The 25,199-nt window shown below is 44.1% G+C and overlaps 2 protein-coding genes across 3 annotated transcripts in view; both read right to left on the bottom strand.

The window, feature by feature from the left end:
• LOC147614926 (protein unc-13 homolog) overlaps positions 1–25,199 on the bottom strand; it is a 207,599-nt gene that overhangs the window by 33,565 nt on the left and 148,835 nt on the right. For both annotated transcript variants that reach the window (XM_086780241.1, XM_086780242.1), the window contains exons 17-19: positions 21,356–21,427; positions 20,999–21,116; positions 13,342–13,520 (exon numbers count right to left, since the gene is read on the bottom strand). In XM_086780241.1, the coding sequence (XP_086636367.1) occupies positions 13,342–13,520; positions 20,999–21,116; positions 21,356–21,427 (369 nt within the window). The remainder of the gene's footprint in view (positions 1–13,341; positions 13,521–20,998; positions 21,117–21,355; positions 21,428–25,199) is intronic.
• LOC147614928 (uncharacterized) lies at positions 6,009–7,704 on the bottom strand. Its single transcript, XM_086779746.1, has 2 exons — positions 6,559–7,704; positions 6,009–6,437 (listed from the first exon to the last, which is right to left on the bottom strand). Exons 1-2 carry the CDS (start codon positions 7,591–7,593, stop codon positions 6,009–6,011), a joined length of 1,464 nt encoding a protein of 487 aa, XP_086635872.1. The 5' UTR covers positions 7,594–7,704.

The raw sequence follows: 25,199 nt of genomic DNA, 5'->3' as shown, positions 1-25,199 counted from the left end.
CTCACATACATCCGTATGCACAAGCTCTAACTGAGCATCTTTCTGTCCAAGAGCTTTCTTGTGGGGGCACTGGAGTTGCCTGCCATATATACAATGCTCACAAAACTGAAAACTTGAAGACTTTATAGAAGGCAAGTAACCCAAACGAGACAATTGCTCCATTCCTTTGACACTCGTGTCCCAACCGGCTATGCCACATAGAGATTTCCGGCAGCTCGGTTGCATTTACATTAGCATGGTGACAAACACCTGCATGCATGAGAAGTAAAGAGTGTCCACCTTAGAGCCTCTGGCAACAACCAGTGAGCCCTTACTAATTTTTCACTTTCCACGACCAAATGTGGTAGGTATAACATAATCAGCATCATCAAGCTGTCCAGTAGAAAGCAGGTTCTTCTTGATCTCAAGCACATACCTGACATCATGGAGCATAAGCTGTGAGCCATCTGAAAACACAAGCCTCACATCACCTCTGCCAAGAATCTTGCATGCATGGTTGTCACCCAAATAAACTACTCCTTCATTGCCACAGTATACCTGACAAACAAGTCTCTGCAACCTGTGACATGAAAGGAGGCACCTGAATCAATGATCCATGAGTGCATACCATGACCATCTCCTGTAAGAAGTGAACGGGCATCAAGTGAAGACGTGAATAGGACCTTATCGTCACTGTCACTTGCATGTGACACATTGATTTCTTCAATCTTGACTCCACTTTTGCCCTTTAGCTTTACATCTTTGGCTTCATCTTTGTCTTTGTCTTTGTCTTTGCCTTTTCCCTTTTCCTTTTGATCATTTTTCCATTTGTAGCATTGCTTTTTGATGTGTCCCTTCTTGCCACAATAATGGCATTCCAAGTCCTTTTTGGAGCGAGACTTGCTCCTTCCCCGTTCTTGGCTTTAACCCCTTTGCTGGGATCTCCCGCGTGCATTCATTGCATTGGACTTTCCAACAGAATTGTTCTTCATGTTCATCTCCTCTTGAAGAAGAGCACCCTCAACATTTGCATATGACAGCATAGCATTTGAATTGCTAGTGGCTGTCCTGAATGTGTCCCAACTCTCTGGCAAAGTGCATAAGAGAAAGGTGGCTTTGAACTCATCGTCCATTGCCAACTTTTGATTTATAACTTGGCTGACAATACCATTAAACTCATTTAGATGGGCTGCCATAGACGCCCCTTCCTTCATCTGAAGACCTATGAGTTTCTTCAACCAATACACTTTGCTTGAGGCACTTTGCTGGGCATACAAGTCCTGCAATCTCTGCCACATTCCCCAAGCTGTCTTCTCTTCACGAATGCTGAAAAGTAGCTCATCCATATCTTCCCACTCTTCAGCAATAAGAGAAGCGGGCTTTACACCCCTTTCTTTGATGGGCTTGTGGTGCTTCTTCTGGAGCAACACATTATAGCACTGGGTTTGCCAAATATCATAGTTATGTGAGCCTTTAAGCTTCTTGATGTGAAGCAATGAAGAGCTCTCACCTGTGGTTGCCATAGCAATATGCAACCTGTCAATGCCCGACTCCTTGCAAGTGTGCAAACACTGCACCAAAAGCACACAAAGTGCTCACAGTTGTTCTCCCAAAGTTTATCTCCCACTGCGGAAGCACAAATGCAACTCTACTCCCACTGTATGTGATGAAATCACCAAAATCTGGTTGCTGCAGATTTAGGACAGCACCTTAAATGTGCTCTGTTCCCCTTCCAAAGTATTGTACAACAGTACCAAGTGCTCACCAATGATGTACCAAACCTGTACCGGCAAGTACAGCAGCTGAAAATGAACCTTTTCCCCACTCAAATCAATGTACAGCCATGCCAAAACTTGCACAAAGTTGTACCAAATCTGTACCAGCAAGTACAGCAGCAATAAATGCTCTCTTGGCTGTCCAAATGAGTGAAAATCAGACTTTTATAGTCCCGACCACTGCATACAACAGTCCCGAACAGAAATTGGGCAAAAGCCCCTTGACTGCAAGCTGATTTCTGAGGATTCAAGGCATAAAAGTCTTGCCTGCTGCTTTGCCAAGCTCAACAAGCATAAAATCTTGAAAAGCCCCTTGATTTAAGATCAATTGCTGATCATACATGGTACATTGACGCACATGAAGGCATCCGAAGTCTTCACGGTGCTTCCCCCTGGCCACATATACATCCAATACATGAAAGCCCCTTGATTTTCAGGCACATTGAGTGCTTGACAGGCATCAACACATTGCCCAAAGCATCAAATGCGAGTGCCTGCATGCAAATCAATCCAATCGGCACAAAAGCCCCTTGATTTGCACTGCAATTTGCTGCAATTTTGCCCGAATGTGCGATTTCTCACATCATACAGCATGTATGAATGCTCAATTGCACAAATACATCAAAAGCCCCAAATTTTGACATCCAATTTCTTGCAAATTGATCCTGATTGTGACCAATGTCACCCAATTTTGCCAATTTCGCTCAAAATTTGAGCAATTTGGCACCTGTACCTGCTCAATTGATTGAATTGATAAGAAATTCCCAAAGAATTGAAGCAAATACCTCTTAATTTTTGAATTTCTCTGAGATTTTGTTGTTGCAGGAGACGAGGGGGCACGTCTGATGCTGATGCTGATGCTGATGCTGTTGCTGCTGCAGTTGTACGGATACGCCTGGCTGCTGTTCAGGTACGGATGGCTGGGCAGCTCTCTGCGCTGCCTGGTTGGGCAGCGTGGCTCCTGCTGGGCAGCAACTGAATGGGCAAGCGAACCAGTCGAATGCGCCACAGGGTCTCTTGCTTGTTGACGCCGCCTCCGACCGGTAGCCAGCGCTACACGCGACGACACTCTCACCGAAGCGTAGGCATGTTCGATGGATGCCCGCCTGCCTACGTGTCCGCCTGAATTGGACGCCTGCTTCCGTGTCCGCCTGAATTGGACGCCTGCTTACGTGTCCGCCTTCGTACGTGTGCTGCCCAGCGCTGACACGCCTGCCCTGACAGCGCTGACTCCTTGTGCTTCAACGATCTGCTATCTCAACGATCACACACACTGCTTCCTTGCGCACTGTGATCAGTGGGCTAATGGCAAAGCTCCACGAAGAAGCCAGATAGCAGGAAGGCGCAGGTGGAGAAGAAGGCGAAGAGTGAAGAAGCGAATCTCTACAGTTCTGTAAGAGAAAAACAGGGTGCAGCCATCATAAGAAGAGGGAGGGGATCAAGAATGCTCTGATACCAGTTGAATGGGAGAGTGAATTAGGGTTAGAGTTTCATGTGGGAGACATACACACAGAGAAGAAGGGAGAGAGAGAGAGAGATGTGGGGATAAGTCAACTCATCAAGGAATGATGAGAGTGTGACTCCCCTATCACACATGTATATTGCACTAGTACACATAGTGCACTTAGTACATTAAAAGTACTAAGTGTACTATGTACTATAACTTATGGGCTTGTACACACTACAAGGGTGGGCATAATGCCTTTACCCCAACACTCGAACTCGGTTCCGTGGTGAAAGACGCTTCTATAAGGAGCTCCTATGGAAAGTGGAACTCTCGCTTGCACTGTGTGCTTGCTTCAATGTGTTTTGAGGAACACTTGTCCCTAATGGTATAACAAAAAAGATATGTCTTGATTGCCATAATTGCTGTTGTTGGGCAGCTTGTTGGTCATGCTGAGCTTGGAATAACCCCAGCTCACGATCGACACCAACAGCTTGAAACATTGTGGCATTGGATAGGGTTTAACCACTTCTTGAGGGAGCAAACCTTGAGGTTCCTAGTCCTACCCCTGTTCCTTCGTTGAGCTTCAACCAAAGATAGGACGGTTTAGTGCCCTTTTCATGAAGTTTATGGCGCTGTTTACAAAACCAGTTGGAGAGTCTTGGGCTCCTAAAACCATGGCGGCTTCTATTTCCACGTGTTCCGTTGTGCCTCGACTCACGTTTCTATTCAATTGGCTCATTTCATCCCACAGCTCCTCGCTCTTGGAGGTGGATCCAAAGGAGTTCTGACTTCCTAACAGGGAAGTGCTCTATTGAGTGCTCGTCGTTTGCTAGAACCAAATATTGGAATGAGGATTAGGGTTGCAACAATGCACACACACACGATAGAGAAACTTGAGAGCACACAAACTCACTAGATTAGAATGAACAAATGTGTGCCAGATACAAAAGATAAGTACACACCCCAAAATGAGTAGATAAGAGGGTGTACATACGCCCGGAGGAAAAAACCTCCTAGTGAGGGAAAAAGTGGCCCAACGATTCTAAGTGTGTTCACACGCATCACTACTATATAATGCTACAAACCCCCCCTGGAGTGAACATGTACAGGGTATGGCCGATCAATCCTGAAAAGGCAGTAAGCCCAAAGCTTTACAAAAAGCTTCGAACTTTTCATCAGGAAGGGTCTTCGTAAATAAATCTGCCATGTTGTCATGTGTAGGTACATAGACCAAGCTGATCTCTGCTGCATAGAGTCTTTTCCTGACATAGTGGTAATGCACTTCAATGTGCTTTGTGTGAGCATGAAACACTGGGTTCCTCGCAACTGCTAATGCGCTCTGTCTGTCATTGAAAATCGTAATGCTAGATGACTGTCCAACATCCAGATCAACCATAAGGCGTCTGAACCACACACACTCAACTGTAGTTGTAAAAGCTACCCTGTACTCAGCTTCACAATTGGAAGTGGCCACTGTGGGATGCTTCTTGCTGAGCCATGATATACATGAATCACCAAGGCCAAAGCAAAACCCACTAGTGGACACTCGTGTATCATAATATCCAGCCCAATCTGAATCATAAAAGCATGCAGTTGTGACTCACCCCCCTTTGGATAAAATAATCCAAAATATTAAGTGCCCTGTAAATAGCGGAAAACCCGCTTAACAGCCTGCCAATACTTCGTACCTAGGCTATGCATAAATCTGCTCAACTGTGAGACCGCATACTGCATATCTCGCCTCGTGTTACACACATAAAGAAGGGATCCAACACCCTGCTGATACAAACTAGCATCAAAAGAGTCTCCTGCATCTTGAAGACTAAGTCGAGTACTTGTCTCCATAGGTGTAGCCACAGCATCTCTTCCATCCCATCTCATTTGAGCAGCAGTGAGAGGTACTGGTGGTGTATGTGGAGGAGCCACATCTATATCAGATTCTACTTGAGATGTACCTACAGCACCTGGTTGCACTAGTAGTTGTGAAACAGGACGAGTTTCACTACCACTGATCACATTCCAAAGGCCTTTAGCAACCAGTACATGTCTCATCATATACGACCACAATGGATAGTTAGTCCCATTAAGTTTGTCCTCAACAGACAACATGTTGAATATATCACTACTGCCAGCCATGACTGTCTACCAAATGCAAAATCTTTCAACACACTGCAAGTACTCAGTATTCACTGAATGCAATCCCGGATGGCTGCCAACTGACTGAATCACCTACAAAGTGTATGAAAAATAACACAGAGTAGAGAATAGAGTGTTACTAGCGAAAGTATGATACTCGATGTTATTGAAGACACTGTAGATGCTGCTCCACGCCAAATCTTTGCTACTGCACAGCCCAAACACCCAAAATCGAGCAGAACCAATCCAAAATGACGCCTCTCCAGAACATCTACAGAAACTTTGCGGTGCCCAAAATGCGCCCGAGACCCCGAAAATGAAGTATACTTCGTATACAGAACACTACAATCATAGTTGTCACGGTACGAAAATACGATACCGTACGGTACGATACCGTACGGAAATATTCGGTACGATATGAAATTTTGGGATATGGTACGATAAAATACGGTTTTTTTTTATTAAAGAACACCTACAAACATAGACATTTTCAATTTGGAAGGGTAGAGTCTAGAGAAGAAGTTTCAAACCAAAATATCATTAAAAACAGCTAAACAAGTTTGAAGTGACAAACAAAAGTACATAAAGTATAGAGGTGCGATGCGATCATGCGCGCTAGGCGCGAGTACAAAAAGAGAGGCTAGAGCCAAGGCCCAAGGGCCAAGGGGAGACTAGACAAAGGCATCACTATCAGAGCTCTCGTTGAAATCATCCTCATGAGAAGAGGACACATCAGTGGCCTCGCCGAAGTCGCCATCGCTAAGAAGGTTGCCCTCATCATCGAACTCGGGCTCTCTAAGCTCATGTGAGAAGCCAAAGGGAGCATCCTCATCTGCAAGAGCGAGTGTGGAGCTACCCGATCCATGCCGCACATAGGTATGCACTATGTCCCTGGGAGCACCACGAACCGTGCATCCACGACTTCCTACTTGCACTCCTCTGCCACTACCTCCACGCCCACGACGAGTGCGAGTAGGTCGTCGATCAAACGACTCGAGCTCTCGATAGATCTCTGCATAGATCCTCTCCTCCTCCTCATCTTGCACTTTGTTTACACTCTGAAGAGTGCCCCCTGTGAGCTTGAATGCATCCACATTCACCTACATTGTACAATGATCAAGTGACAAGCAATGTATTAGAATTTGGTTCCAAATTTCAATAAACATTGAAGTTTGAAATTTGAATGCTTATAACTTATAACTTATAAGTTGTAACTTATACCTGTCTCGCCGATTCCATCTTTTGCATTGCGCGCACCATGCGCAAGTTAGCGCGGCAATACACTAGCCGCTCTAACTGTTGCGTGCTCAAGCGATTACGTAACTTCGTGTGTACAAGTGAGTAGGAACTCCAGTTCCTCTCACATGCACCTGAAGAGCAATCCTGAGCTAGGATTCTCAAAGCCACCTTTTGGAGGCTTGAGAGCGCATACCCAAAGGTCTCCCACCAAAAGAGGGGCTTCACAAGGGATTCCCTCTTCCAACAGGTAGTAGATGCAAACGCGGCTCCTCCCCTTTGGTCATTGTAGCTTATGAGCTCCTCAAGGAACTTCCCATGGCAATCCTCCGGCAATGCTTTGGGCAAGTAAGCATCTCGGGCTTCAAGTAGCTCCACGTTGGTGAAGAGGGCGGGTGATTTGTAAGCCGGATGCAATAAAGCGGCAAGACCATGGATAGGTCTTCGCATCCACTTCCATCTCTTCTCCACAATGGCCAACATACCATCGGGCTTCTCCTCGTCGATGGAAGGAGAAACGCATAACTCTGCTATGGCCTCTCTCATGAAGTGAACAAGAAGGCCCATGGTGGCTCCCTCCATGTCAGTCATCCGCAATACCCTATATAAGGGCATGACCGCAATGACAATATTGCGGACCGACTGCCAAAACTCCTCCTTTAGGCAAAGCCGTTGCATGGCTTTGGCCTCCGCCGATTCTCGCTCATCCCACTCATTCCACATTGTGGAGACCACTGTTTGGCGAAGGGAGGATTTCACATCGTGGAGGCGCTCCAAGAGGAGCCACATGTAGGCGAAGCGTGTAGATGAAGGCTTCTTCAATTCCAACTTGCTATGTTCGCGGAACATGGCAAGCACCTTCACCTTTGTGGTGAAGAAGGTGACAATAGAGATAGCTTCCGTCATTACTTCCTTCATCCACACTAACTTGCCCATATCCTCCATGAGCAAGTCAATGCAATGGGAGGCACAAGGCGTCCATACTATGGAGGGATAGTCCTCCTCGAGCAACTTCCCCATCCGACGGCAATTTGAAGCGTTGTCGGTGATGACTTGCACCACGTTCTTCGATCCAACCTACATGTCACAATGCACATGAATGGATGCAATGAGCGCATGCGGTATGAGACTTGAGTCATGACTCATGATATAGCCACATATGATCATATCACATATACTAAAGCCTAAACTTTAAAGACTTTAGTGCAATTTGAAAGTTGAAACTTACCTCCATGATGGCTTGCTTGATAAGGCGATATATGAATGCACCCGATGTTTTCCTCCCCGCCTTTTCGGAATCCACGCCCCGCACAAAGTATGTGCCAAGAGGACAAGAGACAAGTATATTGATGATGCCTCTCTTCTTCCGGTCACTCCATCCGTCGGAGAGGATGCTACACCCATACTTGGACCATGTCGCCCACACCGGATTGAGAGATCTATCGATTCTCTCCCTCTCATCCACAAGCCTCTTCGTGCGCATGTCATGATAGGAGACGCCGGTCCATCCTTCACATGGGCCCACATTTGCAATGGCTTTCACCATTGACTTCCATTGATCTACCTTGAGCACATGGAATGAGAAATTGCACTCAATAATGGTGCGTGCAATCTCTATATCCGCTAGCCGTTGCCGTTCTCGGAGATGTGATAGAGAAGAAGAGAACCCCCCGGTGGCTTGGGCTAGAGTGGCTTGCCTCATGGGAGACTCAAGCCTTTGTCTCTTTGAGGAGGCGGAGGCGGCACCGATGGAGGTGGCACCGATGGAGGCGGCGGGGGAGAATGTATCACAAGGCGGGGAAATGACCTCATCATCCGCCCTTGAGCTTCTACCACTATCATAGTGAGCACCCAATCCACCCGTGATCTTGTTGTAGATCTCATCGGATATAGCAAGGGGGACTTCCTTGCATGGCGCAACTTGCCCCCCCCACCTTTCCAACATATTGGAGAAGCCTAGTAACTCCACTTGTGTATTGTTTGCCACAATACTTACAAGTCCACCTATATGACTTGGACTTTCCATCGGCTTTCTCTACATGGATAGCATGCACATTGAAGGCTTCATTCTTCTCCCTTGTCATTGTAAGAGAGAGAGAAGTTAGAAGATTCAAGAGATGGATAGGCTTGAGAGAGAGAGAGAGAAATGAAATGAAATGAAATGATATATTAACGTCTTCAAAAGGCCAAAATGACCTATGAGACCAAAAAGGTTACAACAATTGGTGGATCTGATACAATGTCTACGTAAGAAAAGCTAAAAAACAACTAACTGAAACTGAAATAACTGTGAGGAAAAGTACGGTACTAGGAGCTCCTAATGGATAACATCTGGGAGGAAAACTCTAGCAACAAAGGTAAGCATCATACACATCACTATCCAAAGATGTCTCTCATCGGTCGATGGCGGATATCCTCAATGTCCTCCATGGTGAGAGAGGCTTGAGAGAGGGCCTATGGGAGAGAGAGTGGCTTGAAAGTTGAGAGTTGAGAGAGAGAGAGAGAGAGAGAGAGAGAGGGGGGGGCTTGATGGTCACTTGAGCAAGACTCAAGAGAGGGGGAGGCTTGATGGTCACGACTCACTTGAGTAATGAGAGGCTAGAGCTTTGAGAGAAGCTTAGGGGGTGGGCATTTTATAAGCATGTCCAATGGGCCAAGCAAACACATGGGCCACAAAGCATGCCCAAAACGGCCAGCAAACGGCTACAACAACGGCTACAAAACTGAAAAAGAAATGGCGCAGTCGGCGGCGGTGCAACGGCTAAAAACGGGCATACCTTGCATATCGTACCGTACGATATCGTAAGAATTCGTGCGGTATCGTACCGTACGAACCGTACCGTACGAACAGGTTCGTACGCGTACGAGAAACAACCATGACTACAGTATATACCTTCTTCTCCTAAGAGAATATCGCAATCGAAGACGGAAAAACAGGGTCGTAAGGAGGGAGACAGACTACTAGATCAAGTGTCAAGGAACCCAGCTTTGATACCAATTGTTGGAATTAGGGTTAGGGTTACAACAATGCACACACATGATAGAGAAACTTGAGAGTACACAAACTCACTAGATTAGAATGAACAAATGTGTGTCAGATACAAAAAGATAAGTACACACCCCAAAATGAGTAGATAAGAGGGTGTACATACGCACGGGGAAAAAACCTCCTATTGAGGGAAAAAGTACCCCGGAGGTCCGAAGTGTGTTCACACACATCACTACCATATAATGCTACACCAAAGACTGAGTGGGTTTAAGGAAGTATGTTTTGATGCACTATAGTTGAATGTATCATCATTTTCAACGATAAGTGCAGATCGGGTTCGCATCAAGGGTTTCACTCTCATGAAACAGTCTATAGTGCTTCATAAAGCACGTCTCAAATTGATTTCAGGCACGTTTGTTCTCCTGAAGTTTTTTTTTTGCAAATATATATAAATATGTATATATATATATATATATATATATATAATTTTATTTTATTTACACCAACGAAAATAGTAGTTTTCTTGGTTTTTTGAACCCCTTCCTTGTGATGGGCTCATGTCTCTAAATTCACGCCTCTAGACTCATGTATCCAAGCTGGTGTCTGCAAGTGGCTCACATCTGCAAGCTCATGTGTCTAGACTCATGTCTGCACACTCACCAATGATTTACTTTATTTTTATGAAATAGGTCAACTTAGGGCACAGACTTTTATGTAATAGACCTATGATAGGATTGATATGCAATCATTGGATAATAATTAAACTTTAATGCTCCAATAATTGTAAAGAACAAGAATTATCCTTGGAATTTATAACTGGTATATATTGTATGACTAGAAAATCCTTCAAGAACTTGAGTAGGTATGTCCTTACAAGTCTTTAAAGCAGTAATAATAGATCGGTACAATATAAGGTATACCTACCTCTAGACTCACGTGTCCTAGCTCACATCTCCAAGCTCACGTTTACAGATTCACATGTCAAGCTTCACATCTTTGTCGCGGACTATGGACTCACATATCCCAACCCGAGAGTTGCTTTGGCCTAGTTTTGAAGTTTTTGAGATTTTTTGAACTTGATGGGGATAATTAAGGATCCTAATCCTCGCTAATGGTAGTTATGCAAGTAATTAAGTGTTTTTTTAATTGTTTTTTGTTAGATTTTCATACTTCTAAGCACCAATTCAAACAATGCATGAACACAATTTACTATCCCACTCTAATCCACACCTAAAGGAGCGCTAAGCTAATCCTTGGCTAAACACAACAAGATCAAATCCTTAAGGGCTTCAAAATCGTGCAAATCACCAAGAAAACACGATTTTCCCCTTCCAAGTTATGAAAATAGAATGCCCTAATGCAAGTAAACTTCAAATCTAAATAAAAAACGACCTAAACACATCTAAGACTCCAAAAGCTATATGTTTTTTGGAGTGTAACCTCCTAATCAACATAGGGCAATCTTGGGTGATACCAATAGCATGGAATGGCCTAGTGTGACTAGTTTTAACACTAGGATCGCCAAACTTAAAAATAGTCCGGCCTCTATTACTAGTCGTAAGCAAGTATGTACCCGAAGTCCTTAGACTTTCCCTACTTGACACTAAGCTCAAGAAAAGGCCGCTTTATGTAGTCCACCGACGTCTTACAAAAGATAAGTGCGGGTAAGATAGCAAAGCGCCTTACAATAGGTCGGGCAAGTGAAACCATTTTAACCTACCGAGAGTTAACACAACCTATTACTTTGAATTCTGTAGTTTAATCAAGTGAATAACTAAGATTTCTTGGGGCACTTACATGATGGAGCTTAAGTATTATTAAAGACTGAAAAAGTGGACTTGAGAGCCAATTTTATAGAGTTGTCTATCACAAATTGGATACCAAGTTGCACTTAAGTACAGATGAATATCCACAAATGGATGGTCAAACAGAGATGGTCAGTTAGATCATTGAAGATATGCTTTATACATGTGATATGAAGAGGCACACTAACTAGAAAGAGTATATATCAATATTACAGTTTGTAGATCAATATTAGAATTTGCCTATAACAATGCAAAGTATAGTTTACTATCAACAAACCGATGGTCAATTAGATTGTTGTAGATATGCTTCATACATACGTAATCAACAGGCACAGTAAGAGTATATACCAATATTAGAGTTAGCCTATAACACTGCAAATCCCACAGCAGTAGGCTTTAGTCCATTGAATTTGAATTTAGAGCTCCAACAGCAAACAAAAAAGGAAAGGTACAAACGGCTATAGCCTTTTTAGAGGATATGAACCAAATGATTAAGATGGCTCAAGACAACATAAAGGAGGATCAAAATAGGGCTAGAAATTATATAGAGTCACATCACAAAAATATTAAGTTTACTAAAGATAAAGACGCCTTTCTAAGGTACCAAATTCTTCAGAAACCTTGCAGACAAGTAAATGCCCTAAGCTATTTTTTAGGTGTTGTGGCCCGTTCATAGTGCTTGGAAAGATAGATAAGGTTACTTACCAAATAAAGCTACCATAATGGTAGCGAGAATATCTACTATATCATGTTATCGCTTAAGAAGAAACCAAGGAAATAAAAGTAATCTGGTAGATGATAAACCTCTCCTTGCGATCACAAAACCACCTGGTCTTCCACATGAATGAAAAAAGATTCTTGATGTGAGAACCATACATACTAAACGTATTGAGTTCTTGAAATATCTTGCAAAGTAGAGGGATATGCCAGGAAGGAAGTTAAGATATGCCAGAGAAAGCTCAAACAAGGAGAAGGCAAGCTAGGAGATCCCCTAATGTTGTTTTTGAGGATGTAAACATTCCTTAGGGAGTCTAGAAAGGTGGCCGTGAGATGGTTAATGTGAAAAAGATTGCATTAATTAAGGTATTAAAGGGTGACGCCCAAAGGGGAATAGCCTTAAAAGGTGTTAGCCACCTCCCAGCCCCTAGGCCAGACGGGACTGTCTAGTATGGGATGTGTTGAATTGGGATTTGCGTAATTGACACAATCAAGAAATCGATTAGCTGTTTAGGATTTGGGACTGTCTAGTATGGGATGTGTTGAATTGGGATTTGCGTAATTGACACAATCAAGAAATCGATTAGCTGTTTAGGATTTGGGGCTGCATAATTGTGAAGCATTGAAGCAATTTGTGGGATTGCTACACATGGCTTATCCTTCTTCCTAAAACTTGCTTCTAGAGACCTGACCAAGCACTTGCCATTGTTAGTTCCTTTCTTCGGCCGTTGCTAACTAGCTGTGATATTTCAAAGAGGTATTTCAAAGAGGTATTTCAAAGAGGAGAGCAGCAAGTGCTTGTGTCCCCCAGGAACAGACCCCCAACAGCCCTTGGATCAGGGCCATACAAACAGTCTGCACCGCTCTGGATGCTGTCAAGACCAATGTGCTTCTAAGCAGCCACATCCTTGTTACTGATATAAACATTCCTTCTTTTTAAGGAAATGACAGAAAAAATACTGCCATCTTCCAGGTTCTTGCAGAAGCCATGCTGAAAAAGATTCCATGCATATGTTGCATGCACCACCCTTTCTTGAACTATACCACTTTATGAGATACCTTGAAGCAGAATGGGCAAACCTTTCGTGAATAACTATAACACAAAGCAGTTCCAAACAGAATGGCGAGAGCTCAAGAAGCAGTCATGGATGACACAAGTTAACAATGAAGCTCAACTGGAGTACAAGGGAAAAAAACAACAAAAAGATTGAAGAGAGAACAAGTAACAAGCTAGGGAAAGAGAAGTGTTGAACTTACGTGTAAAGTGTTCAGGCAAATGCAGAGTCTTGATGTAGTTAGACAGTTAATCTCAGTTATACGATTCTCATCCAGAACCTTACTCTCTGCAAGTTTCTTCTTGGAGAATGCTTTCACTACAGTATCCTTTTTGTAGCGGGTCAGACCTGGCACTGAAGGGATAAGATCTGCAATGCTCCCTGCAAAAAGATGAAATATTTAGAATATTAACATGCCAATGTAACATTTTTATTTAAAAAATTTGATTTGCACATGTACATGGCACATTCAGCGATCTGGACACAAGCTAAAGCTACCTATATGGGATCATAGCAAGCATACCATAGCACTGCCTTTAGGATTTTGAGGTGATTGCTGCAACTATGAGCATACAGAAGGAAAAACTTCTTTCTTTCTTTCTTTTTTGCAGAAAGCAGACTTCTATTAAGTTTGAATAGACCATGCAAAATCATGGCTGCAAGCCAGAACCAAAAACCTCAACCCAGAATATAGGGTGATCTCAACCAATATGAGGCACAAAAGTGCCAAGAGAGTCCTGGGGGACGATGAGAAAAAGATCCCTTGAACCCACTCCCTGATGAAAATAGGGCGCTTTGCTTGCGCAAATCTGGATGGTCCTTGTTTACAAGCCCATGTGGCCATAAGACAGTGAATAATATCTCCCCATATAGTACAAATGCACTGAATGTCATATATCTGAATGCCCTCAATAGCCTACGTGCATCTGGCAGTTCAAATCCGCCAAACTGTGGTACTAGCAATGAGCTCCCAAGTAGTATCAATCCTCTGCTGAGATGGTCTATACTGTGTATGAGGAATATCTAGTAGCATGCAGCACTGGGGCACACCTCTACATATCATTATGGCAGTGTCCAGATCCCTACCCTTAAAAAGTATTTGTGGATCAGACTCAGTGAGCCAAGCAAAAGCACCCCAAGTAACATAAATGCTCTCTCTCCTCAATCTGCACAAAAGCTGAGGTATAGAGCCTCAAATGCTCTGTGCAGCTCTACACGCCTATATGCAATGTGCACTATCTCAGAAGCTACCTAGCATCTGGGCAGGTGGGGTCTCCAGTGATTTATGGGGAGGCCACCATGTAAGAATAACCAAAAGAAGTGGGAGATATGGCTCCTCCTCTCTGAGTGCCAAAGTCTATGCCAAAAACTCCTTTGAACTAATAGGGTGATGTCATAAAACTCCCAGTGCAGCCTGAGTGTAGGAATCTTTTGAATCTGTCCAAGTAAAAGGAGCCTGGCAATACGCACATTGTAGCTGAAAAAACGATGACTCTTCATAGGAATAGCTGCATGGATTCACTCCCACTCACCACAATATCCCAATGAAGATATCTTATAGGACTTCCACCATACAACCATAAGCACCCAAGCCCATGGGGGACAGTATGAGGAGAAGGGTCAACATGCCAGTGCTTTCCTGAGTGACTAACTACTCTCAGCGGATGAAGGGTTAACATGCCAGTGCTTTCCTGAGTGACTAACTACTCTGAGTGGATGAAGGGCAATCCCAGGAATAATCTCATGCCTGACACATTTCAAGAATCTCCATTCTGGCTAGATAAAATTAAAAACACGATCACCCTCCTCATCCTATCCAGCAACACTAACACCTGTAATGGTACTCCTATCCAAAAGAAAACACCTAGCCACCTAGAATGCTGCTAATCATGAAATGTTCCGATAATCCAATCACGAGGTATAGCTACATCAATTTGATCGCTCTTAAGACTCCCTCTGAGGTGTTGGGTGAATGCAAGTCTGTGATCCATAGGAAGACTTTTAAAAGTTTTCCAAGCAATAATTGTCGATGCACATCTCTCCTAACTTGGCTCCTGCATATATCCAAACGCACCCAAAGGTCGCCCAACCTCATCTCTAATGAGTTCATTCCACATAATGGGTTGTCTATCAGCCTCATCCTCTAATCTAGAAAGCCTCCATCTCAAAAAAGGTCTCATGCTGCTCCAAGCTTTGAAAATGGTAGCTATAAGTGGAGAGAAAGGTGCCCTATACTTTGCCTCAATATAGATGAAACACGAACTCAGCATCCAATCTCCACCACCACAAGGTGTACAATGTGAAACATAAAGAAATTCTTACAAGGCTCACTGCCTGAAAGGAATCCTACTCACCGCTAACTTGCCTCAATATAGATGAAACACGAACTCAGCATCCAATCTCCACCACCACAAGGTGTACAATGTGAAACATAAAGAAATTCTTACAAGGCTCACTGCCTGAAAGGAATCCTACTCACCGCTAACTTGCAAACTAATGCTCTGCACTGAATATAAGTATCTACAATATTTAGCTCCCCTTCCTATATTGGGTGTATAACAGCCTCCCAAGAAAACCTGGCCCGAGTGTCTAGTGTACCATCCAAATCTGACCAAATTTTGCCAACCTCCACACAATTGGCCCATGCAACCTCAAGAGAAGCACCAACATGAGGCAATAAACCAACCGAGGCAAGCATTACTTGGTTAACCACCAAGGCTCTAGAGGCTAGATCAGATCTCCTGGAACTCCAACGAAGAAGTTTTTTTTCCTATGCTCATAAGCACTGGTGCAAACTGATGTGCAAGTGATATATCAACCCCAACCTGACACCCCAAATATGTGGCAAGACATCCTTTGTCAATCCAAGGAAACCTGCGCTCTTGCACTCCAATTGACTCTTTGCGAGTCACTACTCCTAAAACCAACAAACTTATGCCGATTAATGAGAGCCCCTACAGCTAGGCAAACTCCTCCAATGCAATCGGAAAGGAACACAAACATGTGTGAGGCCTTGAGGAACATTGCAGTATCATCAACAAGCTCAGAGTCCAAAAGCTCGTCCTCACTGTGCAGGGGCAAACTCAAACTAGAAACTCTAGAAGTGGAGTGAAGAAAGATGCTCATATAGCCCCGGCAACAATGAGAGATAGCAGGGGGCTATGGGGCATCCCTGTTGTATAGAACACGAGAACTCGAAGCAATCACCTCCACCACCATATGCGAGCACACTACTATAAGCATCCCGATACAAGCATGAAACCCCTCTGATCCTCCTTAGAGAAACCCATACATCTAAGGGTTTCTTCAAGGAAATCCCGATCAATTCTATCATATGCCTTCTCAAAGTCTAGCAATAAGATGGCTAGGGGCTGGTTGCTTTCTTTAGCCCATTCAACAGACTCCAACAAAGAGAAGATATTATAAAAGATGCTTCTTTCTTGAGGGAACCCATTCTGCATGTATAATGAATCGCATCATGCAATATCAGCTGCAACCTCAACTACCTTGGCAAGTATTTTGTAGGCAGTCCCAAGCAATGTAATAGGCCTCCATTGACCAATATTCATCTTATCACCACCTGTTGAGATAAGGTAAATAAGACCCTTACTACGACAAGAAGGCATACTCCTTGTGTTCCACATGTCCCGAAGAGCCGTAGTGATAAGCTCCCCAAAGTCATCCCAAAATGTCATGGAACAGGTCAGCGAGAGACCGGATACTTACCCTGAGGATTAGGGGTGTCTGCCTTAACTCCTCAGCAAGCAGAGAGAAGGGGGCATCAAATGAAGTACACATGTCCTCTGTGACTATCTGATGCAAAGTAGCCCAAACCTGGGGCTCACCAGTAAGAAGCCGACAATATGCCTCACCATAACAGGATCCGAGTAAAGTGTGTCGTGAGCATCTTGCAAGTGTCCAACACTTTCTCTGCTGCTATAAAATGGGCCATGTGTAGCACAGAAGTTTTTATTTCATCTGCCTCCCGTCGGAGTCCAAAATGACTCATGGAACCATAGCAATATTCCCCTTTCTGCTCGAGGGAGTACTGAAGCTCAACACTAATAGTACATAGAGTATCTGCAATCCATTGGCCATCGGGATGCTTTTAATGTTCCCTCTACAATGCAGATAGCCTACCTCTAATAGCCCTCTCATGCTCAATGACCTTCTGTCTCCTAAGTAAGCCCATCCTTTGGTAAAAATCACTAAAACACTAGAATGCGGATGCCACTCTCTGGGGCATCAAAAAAGTCATGAGACCTCCATACATCTATATGACCTGCCACTAAAGCTTTGCATCTGAGTAGAAACGCTCAAGAATACGCACCCGAGGAGTGTATCTTGGATCTCTAATACATAAAACCATTGGGCAATGATCAGATTTGGAAGTGCCAGATGCTATGATTGTATGTTCTCCCCTGTCAAGAACCCAAACATCAACATAGAAGAAGGCATACATGCAACCCTGCATCCCTCCTCCTATCAGACCAAGAAAAGAGGAGAGAGGATGGCCTCCTATGAATATCATCTCAAGCCAACAATCTCTGCCCTGTATAAAGAGAATAAACCTCTCCCAGGAGGCCCTCAAGTGGGTGCACCATACCCACTTGTCCTCCTCTTTTGTCTACTGGTTGCTCAACCATATCAAAGTCACCCCCAATGATCCAATGATCAACATGAGGAAGCAAATCGAAGAGGGCCTTCCAAAAGGCAATCCTCTCCCCTCTATGATTAGGTGCATACATGTTCAGAATACCAATGTGTCTCCCATCCTGCGCATAGTGATGATCAACTGCACCCTAGGTGGCAAAATGACCCCATGGCCAATGATCCAAGGCAACATAGGAGCTGACAATGAAATACATACACCACTTTCAACCAAAAGGTGTGACTGGATAATAACTTTCCAGATCTACCACATTGGCTTGCATTGAGTTTATGCTCCTACAAGAGTAAAATGTCCATGAGACCTTCCATGAGCTGGTTCTTGAAAAGCTGTTTCCGTTGGCGTGGAAAAACACCACCAAGTCCCTATATGTTCCATGAGACAATCCTCACGACGACAAGGACTGAAAAATGCGACCAGATCTAGTGGTCGATGGAAAATAACCCCCTTTCAAGGTGGGAATGTGTCTCACATATAAGTGAGGAAGAGGAAATGCTCCAAGGAGAGGTCCATCTCTCCTTCCCGTTCCAGGGAGAAATTATTTCCCTTCTCAAGAATGGGAGAAGGAGAGCGTAATGTACCATCATCATTACAATCCAACGGCAATGCGTAGTGTTATGTATTGTCATCATTACATTCCAGATGCAGTGCATCCTCATCCTTTACAGAATCATCATCAGGTGTAGCCAGGGATCCAAAGGGGTTAAGGTGTTGCACTGATTGCACAGGCACCGGTGCAAGGATAGGGATCTGTGGCATCCCTAACCATCACCTGTCGCTGTGTAGTATGCTAAGGTGCAGGAGAGACTGTAGAAGGAGACATCTCATGAGCATGTCCATGCCACCTTGTAAAGCGGCCTCTAGAACTAGGACAATCTCTATTAAGATAACCCTGTTTGTGGCAAATACGGCACTAATCTGCTTTGCCAACAGTCTCCATCCGCTCTCCCATAACAAGATGTAACCATCAGCAATGGAAAGGTCAGGAACAAGAACAAAAACTCAGGGTACTGCATTAGAGGTGGCGATAACTGTTGCAAAAGAAGCAAATGAAGATAGACCCTCAACAAAGGACAGGTACTTCGAGAACCTGGCCTCATGCAGCTCCTCTGGAAGACAATGGCTTCCAATAAAACCATGGCAGAACGGGAAATCTGAGAGAAATCAGAGTAAGGCACTGATCCCGTCACTCACAGGATCAAAATCCAACTGCTACTCGAAGAAGAATTTCTCCAGGCCAAAAGAAACTATGAGTAATATCAAAAATATGAGATATTTTGGGTATCCAAAAATGAGTAAATTCTCACATAAGATGAAGAGTTGAAAATGTACAAGGATTATTAGTAAAAAACTATGAGCAATATTAAAAATATGAGATATTTTGGGTATAATAATTCCATTTTGACACATATGTAAGGAAGGGGAGTCCATTAAAGGAGGTGCATATTTCACATGCTTGAATGAGTTTTAAACTCAAAAATAATGTGATATTTTTATCTCTCCTCTCTCTTGAATCAAACCAAATCAAAATGGAACCAAACTAGATCCAAATCTAGTTGGGATGTTAGCAAGTGCCTGAGATGTGACTTCTGGGGAGTTGAAGTCAACTTGGAAGAACCCTCGTCCAAGTAAACATGCATTAAGAAAGTGCACAACCAGTTCCGAAGAGGGGGCTGCCGAAAGTCAATCTCTAACTTGCAAACAGGCAAGGCGAGAGCCATAGACTATCCCAGTGAGAGAAGTCTTCATTTCATTGTCGATGTTCCTTTGGAGGATGAAAAGATTGTCTTGTTCCGAAGTGGGGGCTGCCAAAAGCCAATCTCTAACTTGCAAACAGGCAGGGTGAGAGCCATAGACTATCCCAATGAGAGTAGTCTTCATTTCATTGTCCATGTAACTTTGGAGGATGAAAAGATCGTCTTGAGAAAAATTAATAGTTCTCACTGCCTGTGGGAGTGGAGAAGGATTGGCTTGGGCAGAAGCCATAATGCCAATCAAGGGACGGGCCGCCAACTTAATTACAATTAGAATTTTCCGAATGCTAGCATAGCCAACGAAGCGGGAGGGGCAGGAGGAAGGCCTGGAAGGAAGAAGCGCACAGGTTAGCAAAGAGGGCGAGGGTGAGGGAAGGGTTGGATGATGGCCAGGATGACAGACAGGGCAAGGTGAAAGGCAGGCAGAAGGAGAAGTGTGCAGCAATGAGGGGATGGAGGAGAAGTGGTGGGTAGATAGGGTGAATGGCAGGCAGAAAGGCAGAAAGGAGGTGCTCAGCAGTACGGGGATCAAAGAGGGAGGAGGGGAAGGGGGGGGGATTGGTTTGAGTGGCAGGCAGGAGGGCTGGAAGGAGGCACACAGGCAGGGAGGGGGTGTATGCAGCAGTACGGGGAGCCTCCTATTCTACTCTTTTAGTAGAACATGGGAGAAAAAAACGAATGAGGTAAACATCAGCATGCTAGACTAGGTGCACATAGTGTAGTCTTTTCCCAAAGCATATCAATCATATTTCAGTATTGCATGCTTTAAGATGACTCTGCATCTTATTACATAGTAACCACACTCATACAGAGCACAGAATAAGAGAATATGCTAAAAGATAATGGGGTAAGCATCAGTATGCTAGAAAAGGAGCATGCACTGTATTCTTTTACCAAAGCATGTCAAGCATAACTCAGCATTGCATGCTTTAAGGTGGACAATGACTCTGCACAGAATAAGAGAACATGCTATCACACTGTGAGCACACATTTCAGTGACCTTATCACATAATCTAATCAAGTTATGATTTGAGTAATCTAATAATAGAACACAATAGCACGTTCTTCATGATATTTGTGAAAAGCAACTGTTGAAAAAACTGTTATTCTTATAAGGTGAAAAAAAAAAGTGTGCTTGACATGAACAAGGAAAGACATGAAAAAGTGAACTAAATAACAACAGATATCAAAAAACAGGAGTCAACAAGATAAACTTCAGATGACATCCCTATCACAATGGAGAATACACAAGTTTGTTCTCTTCCTCACAAGAAGTGCCAAAGGAACAGAGAGACACTGATCGAGAAAAGAAGCAGAATCAAAAAAACATGGGAATACAAGGAAATAAACAGAAACTATTTACGAAGCAAAGGGTAGTATCCAGTCACAGCACACTGACCGATCCATGTTTTAAACCAGAGAAAAGGAGAATGTACCAAGCTGTGCCACAATCCGATTTGCATAGAGCTGAATTGCATCATCAAGACCATTCATCAAGCTTTGTAGTACAGGAAACCGCATTGGCAACTTTAAACAAAAGAATTGATCCACTATCTGCCCAGCCAAAGAGAGTGTGTATTTGCTTAAAGCATAGGGAACAGAAGTTGTATATTGTCACATAAACATGTACGCCGCAAGATACTTGCCAAAGGATTTTAATGTGTACTGTCCTTTTTTTTTTGTACACTGCAACGTACTTGCCCAAGGACTTTAATGTGGTTCAAAAAAATGAAGAAGTCCAATACTATCTCTAAAAACTCATGGCTCCATATATTTCTTTCGCATCAACATACCGCTTCAAATTTTTGAAAGACTTCAATGACAGAGATTGCATGGCATTGATCAATGGATATAATCTCCCAACGCTGTTACAAAAACATGGTATCAGTTGCTGGAGTATCTTGCTAGGAATTCAACAGTATGATGTAATTGTATTCCCATGTCTCTTCAACAAGGCAGCAAAGTTGCACATGCGCAAATATAGCAAGAATGTGGTTATCTTAGATCTTTAAATAAACTGTCAAAGAAACAAGAAGCTGACTTTCAAATGAAATGACGTTTCCTGACAATTAGATTATATCCCGTTTTAAGTAGAAAACCACACAACAATGTGTGGCTCTTACACTTGCAAATAGTCCATTTAGGTCTGGATGTAGTTCCAATCACATATGGTGGCCAACATGCCTACTACCATAAGAAAAAGAACTCAATAGACTACCAGTAGGGCATTAATTGAGAGCATGAAACGTGTTAGAAACACTACAAGACATACAAAAAAATGACATGAAAAGTACACCCAATAAGTGATTACAACAAGTGCTAGTTTCTTTAAAGCACTTTTAATTAAACCAAATAAATAGAAAACATAAGTTTTTGTACTCAAAAGCTTGGCAACCCCCTTGCAATACAAAGAAAACACAGCCCATATACAAATTTTTCATCCGACTACAGGTTATTGCTTGCCTTGTGAGTTTCAAATTACTCATAAGAGCAAGAAATTATGACTTCGTGTTTTCAACAAGGCCTGGAAACATAAGTGTGATGCCTAAAAGCATGCAAAGTCAAACTTTTGGATATCGTAAAGATACAATTCATCAGCCTACTTGAACGCAAGTGTAATGCCCAAAAGCAAGCGCAGTTAAGCTTTTTGGATATCGTGAAGAAACACTTCATCAGCCTATTTGAAAGGTTCTGATTAACTAATATAGGGTCTCCATTCATTCTCCACCTCCTTCCCCTCCTCTTGCACTACATCTTCTAGAATAAGTTCTACTCTTGCCTTCTCAGAGAAATTACGTTCACCATGTACAACTGCAACGAGGGCTCAGCATTATTCAACTAGTCACGACATGGGTCACAATGTTACTTTCACTTGCATCGCCAACGTTAGATAGGTCTTGAAAACACAGTCGCATGAAAAGGTGTTTCCCAAGCATGGGACTGGAAACAAAGCATGGGAAACAAAGCCATTTCACAACCTTGACAGGTGGAAAGCTAAGGGATGTGGTTCGGGGAGTATGCATTATGGGCCGCTACAGCCTTGGGGGGGGGGGGGGGGGGGGGAGACAGAGAGAGAGAGAGAGAGAGAGGGAGAGAGGGAGAGAGAGAGAGAAGTCATTTAGACAAGGGAAAATTAGGTTCCTTTCACTGCAAAGGCTGGGACAACTACTCTTAAAAATTCAAGACGTTTGGATCACCACATACCAATATGAAACATGCAAGATGACATGCCATTCCCATTTCTCCGTCACGTGTACGCTCTTTTGAGTGTGACGTGGACATGCTCCTACCCATTGGCCCATGCAAAGGTCGAGTATGTCGCCAGATTTATGTGTTCGTAAGGACTATTATGCCAGTTCTATTGTCCAAGCAACCAAGTGTGAACAAAGTTATTGGGTTATCGTGCGAACACACTTAGTTGGATATTATTATTAGGGTTGGTAGAGTTGGTAGCCAACTCACTAACATTAGACACTATAAATATGAGTCTAGATTTTAGCCATATTCATTCATTGATCAGTCGATCATCATTGAGTCATTGAGAGATCAAGAGTAGTGCTACCATTGAGTATCTCTATTCAATATTGTATATACTTCCTGTTAGTAATACATGGTAGATTAGATCATCTCTCTCTACTGTGTATAGAGCATGAAGAAGAAGCAGTTTTTGCATGGGTTTAAGGCTCTAATTAGACGCTAATTGTGATCAATCAATCATAAACACAGTTCGGCAAGCATTCATGTTACATTTTCCTCTTGGACCATTCTTATTACCCTAATGACCACCATTAGTGTTCCTCCTATAGCCACCCTCGGCACCCATGTTGGCATTCCCAAGACAACCAAGCATAGTCACAGGGGACGGAGGGGACGGCTGCTTCAAACACGGGGACGGCGATTCGGGATGCAGAAGCGACGGGGACGGACGAGGACGGACGGACGTCCCCCACGGCATGTTTCTCACAGGGGACGACGACGGGGACAGTGCAGGGACGGGAACGGCTCTGTGAGGGGACGGCAGAGAGCCGTTGCTCGCCGTTTTTTGCCGTTGCGGTCGCCGTTTTTGGCCGTTGCGCTTCCCGTTTCTAGCCGTTTATGGCTGTTGGCTTGGCCTTCGGCCTTGGCCCTTGAGCCTTGAGCCTTGAGCCTTGAGCCTTTGAGGCTTGGCCCTCTCTCTCTCTTGCCCTTGAGGCTTTCCTCTCTCTCTCTTGCCTATCTATATAAGAACAAGCCTCTACAAGGCTACAAGCACACACAACTCTCAAGGCTCTCTCTCTCTCTCTCTCTCTCTCTCTCTCTCTCTCACGGTTCACCTCTCCCTTAACTTTAAAGCCTCTTGAGTCTTCCAACTTCCAAGCCTCTAGAGTGTAGGCTCTAGCCTCTAGGCTCTCTCTCTCTCTCTCTCTTTCTCTCTCTCTCTCATTCCTCAAGGCTCAAGAGTCAAGCCATCTTCAACCATGGCATCCTCCTCACGTGTCGGGGCTTCTCGTAGAAGGACAACGGGATGGACATGGTGGGAGGAGGTTAACTACACCACATCCATTCATGGAGGCGGTTCTCGGCCATGGGTATGCAAGCTTTGCCTGTACCGGCGAACGGGTGGCGCCGACAAAGTGCGAGCCCACCTCTTGCATGAGAGTAGGCATGAGGTGAGGTTTTACATGACATGTCACGCCCAAGAAGAGACGGGAACTTCTTGACAAGCTTAGCGTCTACGAAGCGGTCGAAGCAACAAGAAGGACACCACGAGTTGCCGTGGATCCCGCGACGATGGGGAGAGGAACTCAAGCCTCTACAATGGAGTCATGTGGTGGATCGGGATCATGCACACCCTCACCTTCACCATCAAGTCGGAATATTACTCTATCCACGACGCCAGCACCCTCCATCTCCACGGCCTCTCAATCATTACGTGGCCCACGGCGACAATCTACACTTGGGGAGAATTGGAACCCCAAGTTGAAGGAGGAGGTGGATATGGCAGTGGCCCGCTTCTTCTTCCACGACCACATTGCCTTTCAAGCGGCTAGGTAAGTGCAATCGATCATTGCCAATTCATCATTCATGTTTTCATCATCCTAGTCCCCTTCTCATTAGTAAATTACTTTCTTGAACAGGTCGGAATACTTCAAGGTCATGGTTAAGAAGATTGGGGAGTATGGCTCAACCTATACGCCCCCCTCATCCGAGAGCTTGCCCACTACATTGCTCGAGAAGGAGAAGCGCATTGTAGAGACCAAGCGGCCGACAACACAAAGCGGCAATGGGAGAGGAACGGAGTCTCCCTCATTGTGGATGGATGGAGTGACACCCACAAGAGGAGTATTCACGGCATGGTTGCATATTCCCGCGGAGAGATGTACTTCATCTCATCTCATGATGCATCCGGCACTGGGAAGAGCGCGGATGTGCTTGCGGCGGAGTGGGCTACCACCATGGAGATCGTTGGCCCCGAGCATGTAGTGGGCTTTGTTGCGGATGGGGAGCCTTCCAATAGGGCGGCGGGAGCTATTCTCCAAGGTATATATGGACATGTCACAGTGTCCTTTTGTATGGCTCATTGCCTAAACAACCTCCTCAAGGACATCGGGGCATTACCATGGATCAGCCCGCTCATTGAGGAGGCCAACACCATGG

This window comes from Cibotium barometz, chromosome 41, assembly GCF_041138505.1.
Source record: "Cibotium barometz isolate CiBa-2024 chromosome 41, ASM4113850v1, whole genome shotgun sequence".
Taxonomy (NCBI): domain Eukaryota; kingdom Viridiplantae; phylum Streptophyta; class Polypodiopsida; order Cyatheales; family Cibotiaceae; genus Cibotium; species Cibotium barometz.
The sequence above is the reverse complement of the archived record's forward strand: the minus strand, read 5'-3'. Positions and strand labels throughout refer to the sequence as shown.